Below are 22793 nucleotides of genomic sequence, written 5' to 3'. Positions count from 1 at the left end.
TGGAGCGCGGGCTCTCAACCACAAGGTTGCCAGTTCAATTCCTCGACTCCCGCAGGGATGGTGGGCAGCACCCCCTGCAACTAAAAAAAAAAGAAAAAGAAAAAGAAAATTGAACACGGCACCTTGAGCTGAGCTGCCTCCCGTTCGACTCCCGCAAGGGATGGTGGGCTGTGCCCCTTGCAACTAGCAATGGCAACTGGACTTGGAGCTGAGCTGCGCCCTCCACAACTAAGACTGAAAGAACAACAACTTGAAGCTGAACAGAACCCTCCACAACTAAGATTGAAAGGACAACAATTTGACCATTGTTCCCCAATAAAGTCCTGTTCCCCTTCCCCAATAAAATCTTTAAAAAAAAAAAAAAAGTGTGGGGGAATCAGAATACCAAATGATGTGTGCTATGAATGCAAATGTGTAAAATACAGGAAAAGATTGGAAGGAAATGCTCAAGCAATAAGTAGTAGTGGAGTCAAGGTGAACTTTTTTCTTACTCTTAGTTTTGTTTTTGTGAACATAAAAGGAAAATATCTGCTAAAATAAAGCATTAGAAGTATATTTTTCTTGTTGTTATTGATGTTTATAATAATTCCGAGAAGTAGGAAATATATAGATCTTCCCCAGAGGATCTACCTTTCATGTTCAGGATACTGCGTCCTTACACTCTCTTTTATGTTCAACAGATTTCCAGCAAGCTCTCTATGAGTTATCATACCACGTCATTAAAGGAAATCTAAAGCATGAACAGGCATCTAATGTTCTTAATGACATTAGTGTAAGTATTTTACATATATGTGTGTGTATGTATGTATATATGTGTTTTTTAATTTAATAATTGTTACATATTTCTTTTTGCCTTTGATACAAAGATCCCTGATGTGTATAACTTGCATTTCATTTTATTTTAAATTATAATAGTGAATGTTTTAAGGCAATATTGGTAAGCCATTGTTGCTAGACAGAAATAAAGATATTTTAATCTTTTTGTCTGGTTGTAAGTAAAGCAGAAAATATTAGGTAAGTTGGGAGGGCAAAACCTGCATTGTAATAAAATGAAGGTATAGTTAATTAAAAATGCTACTATAAAAGTATTTTGGCTAGAGTATTTTTCTCTCAATATAGCAGCATATCAAGGCATTTTCTTTTGTTTGTGGTTATGTTTAGAAAATAATTTTTAAATTGATTATTACATTATTTTAAATTGAGATTGCATAGCTCTAACGTTCACTTGATGCCAATTTTTATGTGTTGGCTGGTTGTTTTAGAAAATATTAAGTACGTAGAGTTTTTTCCCTAACCTTTAAGTGGTTATTCTGCTTTACTCTTTTATTTATTAGAGAATTTAAGTTAGATTCAGATCAGATACTTTTCATGGTGGTTTGTTATATGAATTGAAAGATGAACTCTCAAATTGTAAGGGTGTGAAGGGTGTTTATTGTAAACCAGTAGTTAAGTCTGAGTTTTTACAAGTGGTGTATCATTCTATTATTATTAGGCTGGATTTTAAACTCATGTAAATAACATTATCTGCCCAGTTGAGAATAGCTTTCATAATAAGTATTACAGATGTGGGACCTGGAGCTTCCTGGTATTGGTGCAAATTTCCCTTGTGCTACTTTAAGATTCTGTAGCTTTTTTCTGTTAGGGTAGGTAATCTCCTTTGTATGATTTTTGTGCTTTTCTGAGGATAGTCTTAAAGAACGACTATGTTTAGCTATTGTTATCCCCCCTCCCCATATTGCAATGTATTTGAGCAGTAGGGGTTTAATACGAGTTTCTCTTTTATCCCTAAACTGTCTTTATCTGATAACAGCAGCATTAGTCATGTTGGGGTAGTCTGTTTCTTAAACAACTAATATTCCATGTTTGAAAACTCTTGTCTTGCTCTTTTATTGCTGATTTTCAAGTAGCCTGAGTACTTGCACTCAAGTAGACATAGCCAGAATTCATAGCCATTAAGAAACTTGAGACTGAAATCTGGTTGACAATTAAGGTTATTTCATTCTGTAAAGTGTGCATTGATGTAGAGTTTAATGTGGTTATAGAATCTGAGTCTAATACTTTCCAATTTGTTGAAAATGAATAGTCCAAATGAACTTAATGTGTATTTGGTTTTTACTTACCTTCCTCTTTCCTTTGAGTCCTTAGTGATATACTCATATATATTCATATTCTGCAGCTGGATTATCTTTGTCATGGATTTATCATAGTCTCATATTACACTATCCCATATCTTACCCACAGAAGCATATTTTGCATATCTCTTATAGATGCCAGTTTGTTCTTTAGAATTAAATTTCTTTCCTTTAGTCTCTGAAAATAGACTAATTTTAGGGTTGCTATAGTACCAGCAAACTAACTGCAATTTTTGAACTATGATCCTTACTAATGAAAAATGGCTCTAAAATTGGGTATGGGAGTGGGAAGTGCTGAAATTTTCATCCAGAAATGAGGGGAGAATTTTGGGTCAGTTTCTTCAAAGGCTACAGACATCAGTGCATAAGGAAAATAAAGATAGATTTTTGGTAGTTAATTTTATCTTCAGAGAATCTTGAATTATGGAACAACAGCTTGTAATTGTTTTTGTAATTTTTAGATTTCTGTTCTTCTGATACCACTGTGATTTTTGCATAAATCAGTGTTGGCTCAGGCATGAGCACAACATTTAAAGTTTTGGATGAAAAATGTACCCTTTTAACAGTCTTGCTTTAAGTAGGCGAGAGGTACTTCAAATTCCAGTGGTTTCTAACATGAAGCTTCATTGGAAAAATGTTACTCATTTGTGGTCTTAATATTTCCTGAGAAGCTTGTTTAGGTTTCTGTTTTTTTTAAATCAAGTTATTTCGTGGTAGACATTTAAACATTTTTTCCCAATCATTGTCTTCCTCTTTTTATTTTCTCTATATTATAAAACTTGAATAATTTTATTTGTCAGCATAGTGGTTTTGAGGTTTTGTTAGTTTTTAGGTTTTACTGAAGAGTGTTTTTCTGAAGCCATAATACTTTGTACTGTGCTATTCTAGTATTTACTATGAATAATTATGTTTTTAAAATTAGGAATTTCGTGAGGATATGCCCTCCATTCTTGCTGATGTATTCTGCATATTAGGTAAGTATTAAGCCTTTATTTTACCATAAAAAGTGCTGTGGTAAATTAATGGTACTTACTGTGTTAAATAAAATATTTCCTTTCAAACTAAAGATTCTACAAATATACAAATATTTCTACAAATCTGGCATATATGTTTTTTTACTTTATAGAGAATATAGTATTGCAAGTAAAATATGAGTATAATCACTGTTTATAAACCAGCTTTAGATAGTTTTAGTTTATAGTTCAAATAGTTTGAGTTTTTAAGAATGTACCTTTATAAAATTGAGCTAAATTAAGTCATTTCAAGTAAAGAAGTCGTTTTTGAAGTTAAGTTAGTCTGAATTATTCAGATTTTAGTAACCACATAATTAATCTTATTCAATGCAGGTTATCAATGAATGTCAAAATCTCAAATTTAGGACACTCAAAAGATACTTACTATTTTACTCTTCTGATTATTCTTAATTTTAGAAAGAGCAAGAAGAGCCAGAGTAATCAAAAGTACTTTTGTTTTGAGGATGAGAATCCAGCTTTGGAAATAACAACTTCTCTATTTGTCCAGAGTAAATAAGAATTCTTGCAAGATAAAAAAGGAATATTTCTTTGACTTAGAGCCAAAGGTAGTGTCCCTCCATGGGAAGCATGGATTTTAAAAAATAATGTATATTACAAATTTCTCTGATTTTACATCTGAAATGTTAATTAACTTTGAGCACAGTTTTCCCCATCAGTCTTATGCTTTCTATAACTTTGATCTAATAGAAAACACATCAAATATATGGTGATGGAAAGAGAACAAACTCTCGGTGGTGAACACACAATGCAATACATAGATGATGTATTATAGAATTGTACACTTGAACCCTATATAATTTTACTACTCAGTGTCACCCCAATAAATTTAATTAATTAAAAAAAGAAAAAAAACACATGGCCAGCTATCACAATATTCACTTTAAAATAAGACTTAACCTCAGAGTTTGTCAAGTTGGAATGAATTACTTTAGCTCATTAATCTTAATTCCTAGAATTAGATGGGTTACTTAAATGTCTTACTGAGAGTTTGGAATTCGATCTCAACAAATCCAAATGCCTGATGCTTGATCCTTCAGGATGTTTAAGATGTCATAACAGTAATAATGTTAGGAACAGGTCAGAATGTATATAAACTGTGAGTGAGAAATGAAAAGAAGAGACTGTTCGTGGGATGACCATATGTCCCAGTCTTGTTTTGTTTTCCGTGGCATAATTATTAGTAGTGTCTTCTTTCAGTCTTAAAACTGTCTTGGTTTGGATGATAAAGTATATGTTTGTGCTATCTATTGGATTGATTGATTTATGCCAACAACAAATAAACCCCTTTAAGCTTAATTTTTAAGGCAGGCACTACAGATATTACATTACATTACAAATTAACATGAAACAGTTTCAATTGAAAAAATTGTTTTTACTGTAAATTTTAAGACTGAAAATGATTTGTAAGTAACATTTTGTGGAAGCTGTTATTTCTTGATAGTGTCAAAAGTATATTTTATGTCTTTTTGGGGTAATCATTAATTATCAGCTTACTAGTAAGCTCCAGTAATTTCTTTATTGACTTGTTTTATTAGGATATAGTTCCCTTCATAGTTATTTAGTAATATGAATTATTGTTACAAGTCATTGCTTTTTACTAGTAACATGAATTCATGAAGATGATGTTTGGTTGCTCTTGGGAAATTTCTTTTAGCCTATCCAGCCCATTTTTACAAGCAACATTAGGACGGCACACTTGGAAAGAGAATTTCCCTCACCTGCCCCCTCACTCACCCACCCCCACCCTTGGCAGAAAAAACATGATCCAAGGGTGACCCCAGATCAAGGTAGGGGAATAGGAGTAAGAACATGAGCTATCTCTAATAATAACGATGATGGTGATAATAATGACAACAGTGATGATAATAGTAATAATAAAATAGGTACCATATTTGGAGCACTTTCTGTTCTAGGCATTGTATTAAACATTCAATTTCGTTTTAATCCTCACAGCAACTTGTGTAAGGTAGATGTATAGATCAGAAAATTGAAGCTCAGAGAAGTGATTTTTTTTTTAAAGCCACATAGCCAGTAAAGCAGGATTTGAACCTGAGGCTTTTTGGTTCCAGATCTTTTTACTACATCATGTTGTTTTAATAATATTTTAACAGTTATGTGACAAATGAGTGCTGCACCTTCCTAGTTAAGATAACAATTTTCTTTAAAAGAAAATGACACCCTTACAATCATGTACGGGTGAGGGGGCCTGAGATCTATATTAACCTTAAAGGGGGAGTCTGATATAACTTGATGTGCTAATGGGACCTCTGAGCTCGGGTAGATCATTGGTGCAACTGGGACCTAGAGTTGCAAATGGCTGAGGGCTTTTTAGTGAAACCATAGGGGAACTTAAAGAGAACTTATTAGGTACTGATTTAAGGTTGAAGAGACAGGGATAATTAATGAATTTATTAAAATGGTTTCATGAGTTAGGACAAAAAAGGATTAAGAAAACAGGGAAAACATAATTGGGATACTAAGAATTCTGTATTGATTGTTGAGATAGCTCAGCTAAGAAATTTACTGAGGTCCTTATAAAGTATTTCCTAACATGGTTAGAACCCAGAGAATGGTATCTTAATCAGGTTAGATGGCTAAGAGGAGAGCAGACTTGACTTGAAGAGGATGAACCTGCTACCCAGGTGCTCTGATTTTAGGAACTTTGGGGAGAGATCTGAGGGACTTTAGGGCCTTGGACGGTAGATATATGTTGGATAAAAGAAGGGGCCCAGTTTAGTCCCGATCCCTCAAGATTAGTACCCTTGAAGTTCTAGGCTGAGGAGGGTCTAGAAGACCAGATAATGGGTGACAACTAGGAGTTCCTGGAAGGGATTGATGAGACATACACGGATTAAAAATCTTATTGAGAGATTGAGATTTGACTGCAATTTACATAGCGTAAATTACACCTGAAATTCCTTTAATACACTTGAGCTGACTGTGTGCTCAGCTACAGTGACCAGGATATTGGGAAATGGCACTGTCCAAGAAGGGAAAGTGGAGAAGGGCCAGGAAAATGTAGATAATTGTCCTTCTCATTTGATTATCAGTGATGGCAATAGAAGGTAAACTGAAGCAAAGCAGTGGTAGGGCATCTTTTTGGGGAGAACCCTAGAACCCTTTGAGGACAATTTTTATTACATTACTAAAATTGGTACCTCTTTCCGTAGCACATTCTAAATTATGAGTTGACTTTAAAAATAGGACAATAGCATATAATCAGTTAAAGCAGTGATCCTGAGATCAACCTTGTAATCAATCCTGCCAATCCTGGTTGAAATTTTTGGTGCTTGGCATTTAGAGGTAATTCTTTTATTCCTCTGTACTTAAGATCAGAAAATTGCTTGACAAATTTTCTGAATAATTTACTGAAGCTCAAGGAGGTCTCAAATTTTTTTTTTAAATATTTAAGTAGGAAGAAAAACAAAAATCTTGAATAAATTTGTTTGCTACCTGGAATTGTAATTCAAAATAAGATGTTAAAAACATCTTTTAATACTGTCTTTTCATAGAGTTGGTGGCAAGGTAGCCTGGTTGGAACATGGTACATGGTACCAAGGTGGCCACCGTCAAGGGTTTCATCTTCATGAGTAATGGAATCTTTAGTATTAGAAGAGGTCTTTCTTGTCACCCAGTTCAACTTTCCACTTAAGGAAGGAATCTCTTCTTCAGCATCTCTGACATGTGGTCATTGAAACTTTGCTTGAATGTTTCCATTCCTGAAAACAATATATTTTTTTGAAACCTTGTTGCTTCCAGTGCCATAGCACATAGCTTCTTTGTAATCAAATCACCATTTTATGGATATGTCATTGGTGACACGTTCAGTCTCCAGTATCAGGAGAAATCAATGCCAAGCATACATGTGCATATAAAGGACAGCTCAGACTTACCATAGTTTTAAATTTTCCCCCCAATTCAGAATGAGGCATTTGTAAATAAGCTAGTTTTAAAGAAAATAAGTATCTTATTACAGCGCTGGAGAGAGTAGAAAAATCAATCAAACTTTCATTTTTTCCTTTGTCATTATAGATATTGAGACAAATTGTTTAGAAGAAAAAAGCAAAAGAGACTATTTTACACAATTGGTATTAGCGTGTTTGGTAAGTTTTAAAACATACTTTTCCTTTCTAAATTTTTACATTGAACAGTTGTAATCACAGTTAATCATGTTAATGGAGAAGGATATTGACATTCAGTTGACTATTCATTATAAGGTGAGATTTGGGTTTTGAAATAGAATGCTTTGTAAAATTAAACATGATAATTATTTCTATGAAATCGGCATGCTACCATATCACTTAAACTATCTATGCATATAAAACCTTTGGTGGTAATCCTGATCTAGTAAGTTTCTAACTAAAAGGTAAGCATCTATCAAGTGAGTAGAAATGATGTGAACAGCTTTTAAACTAAACAAATTTTCATAAATTCTTTATTAGGAAAGGAGAAAAAGAATGGAGGTAGTTTAAAAATAATAAATTCTAGAACTTGTTATAATCATTGTCTAGTAAACCATTTTATGTTCCTAAATTTAGAACCAAGGAGAAATGCCATTACTCAGACCTGAAGAATGTCCTTGTCTTTGTTGTACTAGAATTCATTTGACTTAAACAGTAGAAACCAAAGAAGATTTAAGTGCTGTATTATCTTAAAGAAGTTCATTCGACAGACTCAGTTTTAATCAGAATTTCATCTGTATTCTTCTCATTTGTAGGTCGTGTACAGCATGCATATACTTTTTAAGCGAGTTTTTTTTAAAAAGAGCTATATGTTATACTTTTCAGTATTGGGAGAGTCATCATTTTTGTTGAAGTTCCTACTGTTTTTAAAAATTATAAGTTGGTATACATAATGTGATGTTATTAGGTAGGTGCAAAAGTAATTGAGGTTTTAGCTATTATTTTTAGCCTTTTAAACTGCAGTTACTTTTGCACCAACCTAATATTGTTATTAATTACTTTGAGTATATTTAAGATTGTGGATGCATAGTTGAAATGCTGAGTAATAAATGGCCTTTAATATTTTTTAATGCAGTATTTAGTTTCAGACACAGTTCTAAAGGAACGGTTGGATCCAGAAACATTGGAATCATTAGGGCTTATCAAACAATCACAGCAATTCAATCAAAAGTCAGTTAAAATCAAGACAAAGCTCTTGTAAGTACATATATTTTTATGTTGCAGATCAAGTACCTCAGTATGTGTTTTAACTCTAATTTTAAATTCTAGAAGTTTTGAAGGTCAGTTTGAAGATTTTTTGTTACTGTTAGCATGTGTCCTTTGTTTTTTCCTTTGAAAAGTAGCCTGTGATTGAGTCAGCAGTGAATGTTACCTGTGTGAAAACAATGTTATTTTTTTTCAATATTAGAAGTTAAACTAACATTAAGTACTTTTATTATTACCAATAAAATAATTTACAACTGCGGCTGTACTCTAGGGTATATTCTTAGTCAATGATGGAAATAGTGATATGTTTTTGTTTCTTGGGATTAGCAATATCCTTTCCTTGTGTTCTGGTTTTCTCTGTGTAATTAACATTGGAATGTCCCTTATGAACCACTGTTATTTTCTATCCTAAAAGACATACAAAGAGGTAAACTTCCAACAACTATTCTTATGATTGTTATATATAAGAAAGATAATAAAATTCAATGAGAAGAATACATTACTCGTATGTAAGCTTGTTAATTGAAGTTAATTTTATCCCCTTATGATGTTTATCTACTTTCAGTTATAAGCAGCAAAAATTCAATTTGTTAAGAGAAGAGAATGAAGGTTATGCCAAACTGATTGCTGAATTGGGGCAAGATTTATCTGGAAATATTACTAGTGATTTAATCTTAGAAAATATCAAATCTTTAATAGGTAAGATACATATTGATATATAGTATGTGTTACTAAGATAATTTTTTTAAAACTGTGGATAATATCCATAATGAAGAAATGAGTGCATGCCCTAATTTTTTTTTTAATTAAGAAATGAGAGAAGTGTCCAGCTTGTACTTTTAAGATTTTATCAATAGTAATAAATTTGGGATGATATCTATGAGAAATCTTTTTTTGTCACTGTTACCTGTGGTGTTTGTATTAGTTTCTGTTCTGTCTAGTATTTCTATTTTTAATTATTTCTCAATAATCTTATAGCAAGCAGAAAATAAGTCATCAAATGTGAAAGTACAATAAACTCTTTGGTGTGAACTTTGGAAATGTGGAGATGTTTAGTTCTTTAGAACTTGATTTTGAAAATACCTTTACAAGGGACTTTGATACACACCTTATTTTATATTTACAACAGTCTTAAAGTTAGTGCAGCAGATGTAAAAATGTAACAGATAGGAAGGTGTTATTCTCCCTACCTTTTAAATAGAATTTATTCTTTTTTTGTGGATCTTATTTTTCAATATTATTTGATAGTAATTTCAGGTGTACAGCATAGTGGTTAGACATTTATGTAATTTAAGACTAGTACCCACCTGGCACTACACATAATTATTATCGTATTATTGACTATTTTCCCTGTGCTATACTTTTTACATCTCCGTAACTATTCTGTAATTACCAATTTGTACTTCTTAAGACATTAAGAATTTATTCTGTTTGCATTGAGCATTTGGAGGAAATAGTTGGCTTCTATAGAAAGAAGGAATGAATGGTAGAAAATAGGGTAATATCCTGATTTTTCAACAATGGAAAGAATTTTTGCTATTATTTGTTAGGTATTGTGCTGTCTTAGGGAAGATTTTGCAACACCTAGATGTCTTAGGTTTTGAGACTTGTCTAATAAGTCATATTCCCTCCTTTACTGGTTATATTTTAGGGGGTGGTTATGCTCAACTTTTCAGTTTTTTCTCTGTTTTTGACATTTATGTATAACTAAAAGAGAGGAGGTGTCCCAATCCTTATCCCCTTCCTCCAATGTTATGTGTAGGAATCCATATAAAACTAGATTTATTACAGTCATTGCTGTTTTTTTAATTAAAATTTATTGGGGTGACAATAGTCAACAAAACACAGGCAATAGTTTAGTGGTTGCCAGAGGGTAAGGGGGGAGGGGGAATGGTAGAAGAGAGTAAAGGGGATCAAATATAAGGTGATGGAAGGAGAACTGACTCAGGGTGGTGACCACATAATGTGATACATAGATGATATTTTATAGAATTGTACACTTGAATCCTATGCAGTCATTTCTGTTTTTAATGTAGGCTTTAGGTGACTAACAGGTACAGAAGGTAAGGAGCTTTTAGTTTAAATTTACCCTTTTCTTTGAAGTAAGTCTAGTTCTGCAGCTGATTTACTACTCTTTGCTACTTCTTCCTGTTGTCAGCTTACATCAAGACTGGCAGTCCTTCAGGGCTGCAGGTCTCTTGCTTACCGGTGTAGCAGTGACCCATTTCAAAAAAAAATCCTCGTGTAGGTTTTCCTTTCTATTCTTTCCATGGTAGGCTCTACATTTTTCCTGCAGCACTTTGATCTAGCTTTGAGATGCTTGTCAGTACTGCTTTACTATAGATTTGTATTTCCTTGTATCCTGCTATGTACTTTCTTAAGATGGTATTCCCATATAAAAGTTATGTGCTCTGTAAGTTCATTAGCTGTTTTTGTTTTTACTTTACCTGCCTATTTATTGACATCTCTTGTCTCTCTGTTTCTCCTATTCTTTGTCTTTGTGAGTTTATAAATTTTTAGTCCTTTGTTATTTTAGGAACATTTCAAAGAGGAATTTTCTTGGACGTGTGCTTTTATCTAACTGAGAAAATGTACATTACTTTCTTTTCTTGAACTTTGTTCTCATAGAGAATAGTTTATGTTAATGTCTCTGAAGAATAGTGGCAATCAGAACTGCAAGTTCGTGATACACATGGGTATTCCATGAGTATAAACAGTTTGATTTCTTGGGCTAAAACTCTATTCTAGTCCATCAAGTGTACTACGAAGCACGCTAGGTCAGAAGCACTCAAATGTCGCCTCCTCAGTGTAGCCTTCCCTTGCCACCCCTCTCGACACTCCCTGTCATTCACTGTTTTTCTTCTGAGCACTGACCACCATATAACATGCAATGTATTTTATTCCCATCTCCCACTGGAATGTAAGCTCCATGAGGACAAGAGTTTTTGTCTGTTTTGTTTAGAATCTCTGATCTCAGTTCCTGGTACATAGGTGCTAAATAAATGATTGTTGAAAAATGAATGAATCTTTCCCCCTTTCTGGTAGAGTTTATAGTGATTCTTGCCCTTTTTTCCCCTGACATGAAGGATTTTAAAAAGTTCATCTTCCTGGCTCAGTGCTAGTTTTTGTCTGGCTAGCTGATTCCCTGATTTCCCCCATTGTCTGAAAAAGGAATTTTTCATTGATATGAAAATCGAGGTTAAGACTTCTAATTCCAATGAGTGTTAGAATGTGTTGGATTCCCTTCAGCGCAAACTCTGTGAAGGCCTTGTCTCATCTGGCCAGAGCAGTTCACTGACACAGCATCGTATTTTTCATGGCATTTTTTGATGTTTCCCCTTATTTATTCCCATTGTGTTCTCTTTAGGAGCAATTTAGACAGATAATACCTCATACAGAGCTATCTCAGTTCTGATCTCCTTCACCAGCCATAAGCAGAACGGATATCTAGTTTGGGAGGTATGCATTTTAGATACATTTACATTTCATTGTACTTGGTTGAATAAGGAGAAAACCTTTTCTACCATCCTTTAATTAAATGATAGTAATTTGCTCCCTAAATGATTCTGACATGTCAAAATGTTTATATCCTAAATATAAAAGAAAAAAAAAAACAATGTTTATATCCTGTCAGATAGTCTGGGGCTATTTACTTACTGCATGAGCAAGCAAGGGAGTGGAACTATTAGGAGTCTGCATGGTGGTTATGATTTCAAGTATGATACTAAATTTGAAAAACGTATTAAATATGAATGGATAGTGATTAGTTTAGGCTCTTCAGCTGCCAAGTCATAGACCCCACACAAATTATCCCTGAATCAAGTTGGCAAAAAGCGTCTTTCATAAATTGGAGGAAAGGGTATCAGAGATGGACTCCTGTGATTGCTGAACTAAACTATAAGCACTCTACTGAATGCGCTTCAAAAAAATAATAGCTAAAAATGTTCTTTCCTTTTCTTCTAAATTAATGGTCAGCAAACTTTGTCTCTAAACAGTGAGATAATATATTTTTCTTTTTTTGCTTTGTAGGACTTGTGGTTTTTGTTGCAACTACTCAACTGTCATTGGCAGCCATAGGCAGTATCGAAATAAATGAGTGTGTGTCTGTGTTCTAGGAAACCTTTATTTACAAAAACCTGATAGAGTTGATCCACAGGGCATAGTATGCTGATTCCTGCTCTAAATCAAATGTTCTGGCTGAAAATTAGTCATGGAGCTAGCTTACTTGAGTTTAGTTTTGGAGAGTGAAAATGGTTCTTCCTGGTTTTGGATGTAGTAGTCCAGGATGTTTTGGATTAGGCTCTAACTCTTCTCACCCAGAATCAGAGCCCTCTTCACCAACCCCCCCACCCTATTTTTAAAGATTCATTTGTTGCCTGGTATCCAAGGCTGTAGATTTGGCTGGGAATGGGGAAGGGTAAGGTGAGAGTCTCTGCCCCTGAGTCTCATAAGTCCTCTTGGTAGCTTGTCAAGTGACCAGAGAAACATTAAAAACAAAGTAAAACCCCAAGCCAAATGATTTTATTCTTGGGCAGATTATGGGACATTTAATCCTTTTGACTACATTATCTTGAGTATATTTAGTATTTTATCTTTGGACCAGTTTGAATATAAGGACCATTCAGCTTAGAAGCATCTTATTGTGTCAGCTCTCTCCTATCCCTTTGAAAGGGAAGCCAGTTGACCGCCTCATTTACCTAAATTTTTGCTTTATTGAACATTTCTTTATTACACACTAGTTATGAAGAAGTTGTTTTTCTTTATGAAAAAGATGACAGCAATTGGTGTTCTCAAGCATAGTTTATTTTTTACGATTATATTTTTTTGTTAGGTGCATTTCTCTGCATCTTGGTTCTCTGGTGGTTCTTGCCTTTGACGTGCAGTTTTTGTTTGTTTGTTTATTTATTTGTTTTGCCAATACTGTTCTTAGAAATAACCTATCACAGGTTTTTATTAGCCTATTTTAGTTCATTCAGGCTGCTGTAACAAAATACCACAAATTGGGTGGCTTATAAACAACAAAAATGTATTTCTCACAGGTCTGGAGGCTAGAAGTCCAAGATCAGGGCACTAGCATGTTTGGGTTCTGGTGAAGGCTCTCAGTTGCAGACTGCTGGCTTCTTGCTATATCCTCACATGGTGGAAGGGGCAAGGAAACTATTTTTAAAGATTTTATTGGGGAAGGGGAACAGGACTTTGGGGAACAGTGTGTACTTCCAGGAGTTTTTCCAAATCAAGTTGTTGTCCTTTCAATCGTAGTTGTGGAGGGTTTAGTTCAGCTCCAGGTCCAGTTGCCGTTGTTAGTTGCAGGGGGCACAGCCCACAATCCCTTGCGGGTGTTGAACCGGCAACCTTGTGGTTGAGAGGACTCGCTCCAACCAGCTGAGCCAAGGTGCCGTATTCAATCTTAGTTACAGGACGTAGAGCCCACCATCCCTTGCGGGAGTCGAGGAGTCGAACCGACAACCTTGTGGTTGAGAGCCCACTGGCCCATGTGGGAATCGAATCGGCAACCTTTGGCATTAGGAGCATTGAGCTCCAAGTGCGTGAGCCACCAGGCCCCGGAACTCTCTTTTTTAAGGGCATTAATCTCATTCATGAGAGCTCTGCTGTCATGACCTGATCACCTCCCAGGGGCCCACTTCCTAATACCATCACATTGGACATTAGAATTTCAACATATGAATTCTGGGGGACACAAACATTCAGACCATAGCGTAGCTTGTTTCTAAAGTAATTCTAGATGCAAGATGTCCTTTTGTTCAAACATGGTTTTTCTCTATCTCAAGGTCCATTCTGTCAGGAACATGATGATTGAAGCTATTGTTCTGTATTCTTGTCTGAAAGGTAAAGGCTGGACATCTTTCCCAGTCATGTTTACAATATTACCTTGGCCTTTATTTTATTCTGTTAAGAATCTCAATTTGACCTGTTCCTAAAAGTAGCCATTTTCATTTTAATGATACCTTTTGCGTCTGGTTGCAATTGCTCTAATATGGCCTTCTTGTCCATCTTTGGGGAAATTTCATTTACTTTTCAGTGCGTTTCTTCAAAGATGTATCATTCAAAAGGTGTGAACTCCCCTCAAGTATAGGGAAGACATTTTAATTATCTCCGTATCACAAGCCCCTGGCACACAGTGGGTAGTTATTTAATGTTTATTTAAATGAAAGAATGAATCCATGGCCATTACAAGTCTGCTATTTCTTTATTTTTCCACTGTTCCCATCCAGTATGTTTCTCTATTTGTTCCTCAAAAGGCATAAAGGCATTTGTGTGTGTATGTACATACATATATATTTATTAATGTAGTTGGTGATAGAGGTAGGGAGCTAGGCTTATGATGTCTCTCAAGACCATGTGACTATCCATGCTTGGGCTGGATAAAAGCCTTTCTAAGATGCTTGAGCACACCATAGCTGCAATTAGAAAAAACTTTATTTTGGACATTTCAAGCTTACTGATTGTTACTAGAGTCTCATTGTGTAGGAAATAGTTTGACTGTCACTTAGCAAATTTCTGAGGTTGCTTTTTTTTAAATTTATTGAGGTGACAACTGTTAGTAAAATTACATAGATTTCAGGTATACAATTCTGTATTACATCATCTATAAATCCCATTGTGTGTTCACCACCCAGAGTCAGTTCTCCTTTCCATCACCATATATTTGATCCCCCTTACCCTCATCTCCCACCCCCACCCCCTTACCCTCTGGCAACCACTAAACTATTGTCTGTGTCTATGAGTTTCTGTTTCTCATTTGTTTGTCTTGTTCTTTTGTTGTTTTTGGTTTATATACCACATATCAGTGAAATCATATGGTTCTCTGCTTTTTCTGTCTGACTTCTTTCGCTTAGCATTATACTCTCAGGATCCATTCATGTTGTCACAAATGTTCCTATATCATCTTTTCTTACCGCCGAATAGTATTCCATTGTGTATATATACCACAGCTTCTTTATCCATTAATCTATAGAAGGACATTTTGGTTGTTTCCATATCTTGGCCACCGTAAACAAAGCTGCAATGAACATTAGAGCACACGTGTCTTTACATATAAATGTTTTCAGATTTTTTGGGTAGATACCCAGGAGAGGGACTGCTGGGTCATATGGTAATTCTATTCGTAATTTTTTGAGGAACCTCCACACTGCCTTGCATAACGGCTGCACCAGTCTGCATTCCCACCAACAGTGTATGAGGGTTCCTTTTTCTCCACAGCCTCCCCAACACTTGTTACTATTTGTCTTGTCGATGATATCCATTCTGGCTGGGGTGAGGTGATATCTCATTGTGGTTTTCATTTGCATTTCTCTGATGATTAGTGATATTTGCGGATGTTGAACCATCCTTGTGCCCCGGGGATGAACCCCACTTGGTCATGATGAATAATCTTTTTAATGCATTGTTGTATTCGATTTGCTAGAGTTTTGTTTAGGATTTTTGCATCTGTATTCATCAGAGATATTGGTCTGTAGTTTTCTTTTTTTGTGTTGTCCTTACCATGTTTTGGTATCAGGGTAATGTTGGCCTCATAAAATGAGTTAGGGGGGTACTGTCTCTTCTTCAATTTTTTGGAAGAGTTTGAGCAGGATTGGTATTCGATCCTCTTTGAAGGTTTGGTAGAATTCACTAGTGAAGTCATCTGGTCCCGGACTTTTGCTTTTGGGAAGGTTTTGGATGACTGATTCAATTTCGTTAGTGGTGATTGGTCTGTTTAGATTTTCCAGTTCTTCATGGTTCAGCCTAGGAAGGCTATATGTTTCTAAGAACTGGCCCATTTCTTCTAGGTTATTGAATTTGGTGGCATATAATCCTTCATAGTATTCTTGGATGATCCTTTGTATTTCTGTGGTATCCAAGATAACTTCCCCTTTTTCATTTCTGATTTTGTTAATTAGTGTCTTCTCTCTTTTTTATTTTTATTTTATTAGTTTCAGGTGCACAAGACAAAGCAAAACTTAGACGTTTATCGTTTATATCCCTCACACTGTGTGAACCCCCCCCATCCACTATCCCTCTGACATCGCACAGAGCCAATACATTTCCACTGTCTCTATTCCCAATGCTGTACTCTGCTTCCTGTAACAGTATACATACAAATATATAAATATACATACATGTATATGTATATTTATATAAAATTGTAGTTGGCATTCAGTATTGTTCAGCTTCAGGTGTACTGCGCAGAGACCAGGCATCTACATCATCCGTGAGGTGGTCACAAATGGGACACATGTCCATCGGATAACCTACAACAACTTTACATTATTGATTATGTTCCCCAAATTAATTTTCAAAACCCCGTGGCCATCTTGTGGTTACTGACTATTTTCTAAACCTCTCACCTTCCCCTTATCCCCACTCCCCTGCCCATCTAGCAACCCTCAGTTTTTCCTCCATGTCTCCAAAACTGTTTCTGATTAGTTCATTCACTTATTCTTTTCTTTAGATTCCGCATATAAGTGAGATCATATGGTATTTGTCTTTCTCTGTCTGACTTATTTCACTTAACATAATGTTCTCTAGGTCCATCCATGTTGTTGCAAATGGTAAGATTTCTTTCTTCTTTATGGCTGCGTAATACTCCATTGTATAAATGTACCACAGTTTCTTAATCCAGTCATCTACCGATGGGCATTTCGGTTGTTTCCATGTCTTGGCTATTGTGTATAGTGCTGCAATAAACATAGGAGTGCATAAAGATTTTTGAATTGGAGTTTTGGATTTCTCCGGATAGATACCTAGGAGTGGGATTGCTGGATCATAAGGTAGTTCCATTTTCAGATTTTTGAGATACCTCCATACTGTTTTCCATAGTGGCTGCACCAATCTGCATTCCCACCAACAGTGCACAAGCGTTCCCTTTTCTCCACATCCTCCACCAAAAACTTGTTGTTTGTTGATTTATTGATGATAGCCATTTTGACTGGGGTGAAGTGGTATCTCTTTGTGGTTTTTATTTGCATTTCTCTGATGGTTAGTGAGGTTGAGCATTTCTTCATATGTCTGTTTGCCATCTGTATGTCCTTTTCAGAAAAATGTCTCTTGATGTCCTCTGCCCATTTTCTAATTGGGTTGTTTGGTTTTTTTGGAGTTGAGTTGAGTGAGTTTTTCATAAATTTGTGATATTAACCCTTATCAGATATATCATTGGCAAATATATTTTCCCATTCAGTAGGATCCCTTTTTGTTTTATTGATGGTTTCCTTTGCTGTGAAAAAACTTTTTAATTTGATGTAATCCCACATGTTTATTTTTTCTCTTACTTCCCTCATGCGAGGGGATATATCAGTAAAAATCTTACTCCGGGTAATGTCTGTGAAGTTTCTTCCTATATTTTCTTCTAGGAATTTTATGGTTTCAGATCTTACATTTAAGTCTTTAAAAGCCATTTTGAATTTATTTTTGTATATGGTGTAAGGAGGTGGTCCAGCTTCATCTTTTTGCATGTGTCTGTCCAGGTTTCCCAGCACCATTTATTGAATAGACTGTCTTTACCCCACCATACATTCTTGCTTCCATTGTCATAGATTAAATGGCCATATAGGCATGGATTTATTTCTGGACTCTCTATTCTGTTCCATTGATCTATGTGTCTGTTTTTATGCCAGTACCATGCTGTTTTGATTACTGTAGCCTTGTAGTATAATTTGATGTCAGGTATTGTTATACCTCCCACTTTGTTCTTATTTCTCAAGATTGCTGAGGCTATCCGGGGTCTTTTATGGTCCCATATAAATTTTAGGATTATATGTTCTATTTCTGTGAAAAATGTCGTTGGTAGTTTGATAGGAATTGCGTTGAATATGTATATTGCCTTAGGCAGTATGGACATTTTAACTATATTAATTCTTCCTATCCATGAACATGGTATGTGTTTCCATCTATTTGTATCTTCTTTCATTTCTTTCTTCAGTGTCTTATAATTTTCTGAGTACAGATCTTTTACTTCTTTGGTTAAATTTATTCCCAGGTATTTTATAGTCTTTGGAGCAATTGTAAATGGGATTGCTTTTTAATTTCTCCTTCTGATGTTTTATTATTGGTATATACAAATGCAACTGATTTCTGAATATTAATTTTGTATCCTGCTACTTTACTAAATTCATCTATCAGCTCTAATAGTTTCTTGGTGGAGTCTTTAGGGTTCTCTATATATAGTATCATATCATCTGCATATAATGACAATTTTACTTCCTCCTTACCGATTTGGATGCCTTTTATTTCTTTTTCTTGTCTGATTGCTGTGGCTAGAACTTCCAGCACTATGTTGAACAGAAGTGCAGAAAGTGGGCAACCTTGCCCTTTTCCTGATCTTAAGGGAACTGGTTTTAGCTTTTCCCCATTGAGTATGATGTTAGCTGTGGTTTCTCATATATGGCCTTTATTATGTTGAGATATGGTCCCTCTATTCCCACTTTCTTAAGGGTTTTTATCATAAATGGCTGCTGGATTTTGTCAAATGCTTTTTCTGCATCTATTGATATGATCATGTGATTTTTATTTTTCATTTTGTTAATGTGGTGTATCACATTAATTGATTTGCGGATGTTGAACCACCCTTGCATACCAGGGATGAATCCCACTTGATCATGGTGTATGATCTTTTTAATGTATTGCTGAATTCTGTTCGCTAATATTTTGTTGAGGATTTTTGCATCTATGTTCATTAGCGATATCGGCCTGTAGTTTTCTTTTTTGTGGTGTCTTTGTCTGATTTTGGGATCAGGGTGATAGTGGCTTCGTAAAAACTGTTTGGGAGTCTTCCTCCTTCTGGATTTTTTGGAAGAGCTTCAGGAGAATAGATGATAATTCTTCTTTGAACGTATTGTAAAATTCACCTGTAAAGCCATCTGGTCTAGGACTTTTGTTTTTTGGGAGATTGTTGATTACTGATTCAATTTCTCTGGTGGTAATGAGTCTATTCACGTTTTCTGTTTCTTCTTGAGTTAGCCTTGGAAGGTTGTATGCCTCTAGAAAATTGTCCATTTCTTCCAGGTTGTCAAATTTGTTACCATACAGTTGCTCATAGCAATTTCTTAAATTTTTTTGTATTTCTACGGTGTCTGTTGTCACTTCTCCTCTTTCATTACTGATTTTATTAATTTGGGTCTTCTCTCTTTTTTTTAATGAGTCTGGCTAAAGGTTTGTCAATTTTGTTTACCTTCTCTAAGAACCAACTCTTGGATTCATTGATCTTTTGTATTGTTTTTCTGGTTTCTATTTCATTCATTTCCGCTCTGATCTTTATTATCTCCTTCCTTGTACTCCCTTTGGGCTTATTTTGCTGTTCTTTTTCCAGATCCCTTAAGTGTGAAGATAAACTGTTGATTAGTGATGGTTCTTGTTTCTTTAGGTAGGCCTGCAATGCTATGAATTTCCTGCTTAGGACTGCTTTCATGCATCCCATAGATTTTGGGTCGTCGTATTTTCATTTTCGTTTGTCTCGAGATATCTTTTGATTTCTTCCTTGATCTCCTGCTTGACCCATTCATTATTTAGTAACATGCTATTCAGCCTCCATGAATTTGTGTGTCTTCCAGTTTTTTTCCTGTAGTTCATTTCTAATTTCATAGCACTGTGGTCAGAGAAGACAATTGGTATGATTTCAATTTTCTTAAATTTATCAAGACTTGCTTTGTGGCCTAACATATGGTCTATCTTGGAGAATGTTCCATGTGTGCTTGAGAAGAACGTGTATTCTGCAGCATTGGGGTGGAATGCTCTGAAAATATCGATTAAATCCAAGTGGTCCAATGTATTATTTAAGGCTGTTGTTTCCATATTGATTTTCTGTCTGGAAGACCTGTCCCTTGTAGTCAGAGGTGTGTTGAAGTCCCCTACTATGTTAGTGTTACTGTTGATCTCTGTCTTTATGTCAGTCAATATCTGTTTTATATATTTAGGTGCTCCTATGTTGGGTGCATAAATGTTTACTAGGGTTATGTCCTCTTGTCGAATTGATCCCTTTATTATTATATAGTGCCCATCTTTGTCTTTTAATATTTTCTTCATTTTAAAGTCTATTTTGTCAGAAATAAGTATTGCAACTCCAGCTTGATTTCTCATTTCCATTTGCATGAAATATCTTACTCCAACCCTTCACTTTCAGCCTGTGTGTGTCTTTTGATCTGAGGTGAGTCTCTTGTATACAGCATATACAAGGGTCTTGCTTTCTTATCCACTCAGCCACCCTATGTCTCTTGATTGGAGCATTTAATCCATTTACATTTAAAGTGATTATTGATAGGTACATAGTTATTGCCATTTTAAATTTGTAGTTAGATTGTTTTCATCTTTCTTCTATTTACAGAAGTCCTTTTAGTATTTCTTGCAATGCTGGCTTGGTGGTAATAAATTCCTTTAGCTTATTCTTTTCTGGGAAGCTCTTTATCTCTCCATCAACTTTAAATGATAGCCTTGCTGGATAAAGCAATCTAGGTTGTAGGCCTTTGTTTTCCATCACTTTGAGTATCTCCTGCCACTCCCTCCTGGCCTTCAATGTTTCTGCAGAAAAGTCATTTGATAGTCTTATGGGAGTTCCCTTGTATGTAACCCTCTGTCTTTCTCTTGCTGCTTTTAGGATTCTCTCTTTGTCTTTAACCTTTGCCATTTTAACTATAACGCATCTTGGTGTGGACCTGTTTGGGTTTATCCTGGTCGGAACTCTCTGCACTTCCTGGGCTTGTATGTTGGTTTCCTTCATCAGGTTAGGGAAATTTTCGGACATTATTACTTCAAATATGTTCTCAATCCCTTGCTTCCTCTCTTCACCTTCTGGTATTCCTATGATGTGCATATTGTTGCCCTTGATGTTATCCCATAGGTCTCTTAAACCATCTTCATTGTTTTTTATTCTCTTTTCTTTCTGTTGTTCTGATTGGGTGATCTCTGCTAACTTGTCTTCTAAGTCGCTGATTCGATCCTCTGCTTCATCTAACCTGCTGTTAATTCCTTCAAGTGAGTTCTTTATTTCGGTAATTGTGTTCTTTAGTTCTAACTGGTTGTTCGTTATGATTTCTACATCCTTCTTGATGTCCTCTCTAAGCTCCTTAAACGTTCTTATCATCTGTGTTCTGAACTGTGTCTCTGATAGGTTGGTTACCTCTACTTCATTTGGTTCCATATCTGGAGGTTTCTTCTGTTCTTTTATTTGGGACATGTTTCTTTGTTTCCCCATTCTGGCTGACTCTCTGTGTTTGCTTCGATGTATTAGGTAGATCCCCTAGAGTTCTTAGTTCTTGCTGGGTTAGTATGTAGAATGTGTCCTTTATATTTGACTTGCACTACTTCGTTCTTCTCCTCTGCGTGTGCTCTAAAAGTGACTCTTGTGTTGTGTATATTGTCCTGTTAAAGAAGATCTTTAATTGCTTTTTGCTTGTGAGTAGGTGGGGTTAACGCCTTGGCTGACTAGTTGTGAGACTTGGCTCTGCCTGCCGTAGGGTGTTCTGCTGCGTGAGGGTTGACCACTTAAATGTGGTTTGGCCTCTATGGGCTTTTGTGCCTGTTAAGAATCCCCTCTGGGTGTGTCACTTGTAGGTCAAACCCAGTAGTACTCTGGTTTGGTCTGGAGTTGGCCTCTGGGTATGTTGAATCTTGTGCCTTTTAACCTGGGCCCTGGTAGGGCAATTCCAGAACAAAGCAAATCACCAAGCACAACAACAACAACAAAGAAAAAATAAAATACATTCATATGTAAAAAACAATTGACAACCCCCACTCGACACAGGCAAATATATCAAAGATATAAAGACAAATCAAAACAGAACAAAAAGCAGTGCCAGTCGTGGCTTAAGCCCATGAAGTAATCTCGAGGTTGTCCTCTGCTGTAGCACAGAGTCCCCTGTGTATTGTGCAGGTAGAGCTGGTCCCCTGGTGCCCAGAATGACGTTGGGACTGCAGATTTAGATGCATGGGGCTGAGGGGTCTGGACGGTAGTTTTTACAAAGCCAGTGCAGTTTCAGCCCTTGCCTGCACATATGCTTACTGAGAGTAGCACCACCAGCCCTGTGTCCAGTTCTCCTGAGTCTTAGGGCACTTCTTCCCTGTGTGTGTGTGAGGCGGGCGGGAGATTTCTGATCTGCTGAAAGCTGAGACCTGCATCTGCTGCTTACTGCTGATCCCTGAGAGTGCCTCCGCTGATGTAATTGCCCCGCCCTAGGCAGGCCAGAAAGGGTGGGGGCTGGGGACAGAAAGAGGGGTCCTCTCTTTCCCATCCCAGCTGTGTCACACCCTTCCCGCAGGCCAGAAAAGGTGGTGGCTGGGGTTGGACGAGTCCCCTCTCTCCTAGGCCAGCAAAAACCACACTCCTCTCAGCCTCCTCCCTGGCCAGAGCTGCCCACCAGTCTTCCCAGCCAGTCTTCCCAGAGCCCGAGCACCAAGGCTCCTCTGTAATCTGACACTGCTCCTCAGTTCAGGGGCCAGATCAAGTCTCTGGAAGGGTGGGGTTAGGATTG

At 36.1% G+C, this 22793-nt stretch overlaps 1 protein-coding gene across 13 annotated transcripts in view; it reads left to right on the top strand.

Moving 5' to 3' along the window:
- Positions 1-22793, top strand: part of THOC2 (THO complex subunit 2) — a 152773-nt gene that overhangs the window by 37991 nt on the left and 91989 nt on the right. For all 13 annotated transcript variants that reach the window (XR_012493507.1, XR_012493508.1, XM_074324168.1 and 10 more), the window contains 5 exons: positions 681-772; positions 3055-3106; positions 7199-7269; positions 8204-8325; positions 8900-9033. Coding sequence is in view for 11 of the 13 variants with exons in the window: in XM_074324168.1 (XP_074180269.1) it covers positions 681-772; positions 3055-3106; positions 7199-7269; positions 8204-8325; positions 8900-9033 (471 nt within the window). In the remaining 2 variants the exon portion in view is untranslated. The remainder of the gene's footprint in view (positions 1-680; positions 773-3054; positions 3107-7198; positions 7270-8203; positions 8326-8899; positions 9034-22793) is intronic.

This window comes from Rhinolophus sinicus, chromosome X (genome assembly GCF_036562045.2).
Source record: "Rhinolophus sinicus isolate RSC01 chromosome X, ASM3656204v1, whole genome shotgun sequence".
Taxonomy (NCBI): Eukaryota; Metazoa; Chordata; class Mammalia; order Chiroptera; family Rhinolophidae; genus Rhinolophus; species Rhinolophus sinicus.
The sequence above is the reverse complement of the archived record's forward strand: the minus strand, read 5'-3'. Positions and strand labels throughout refer to the sequence as shown.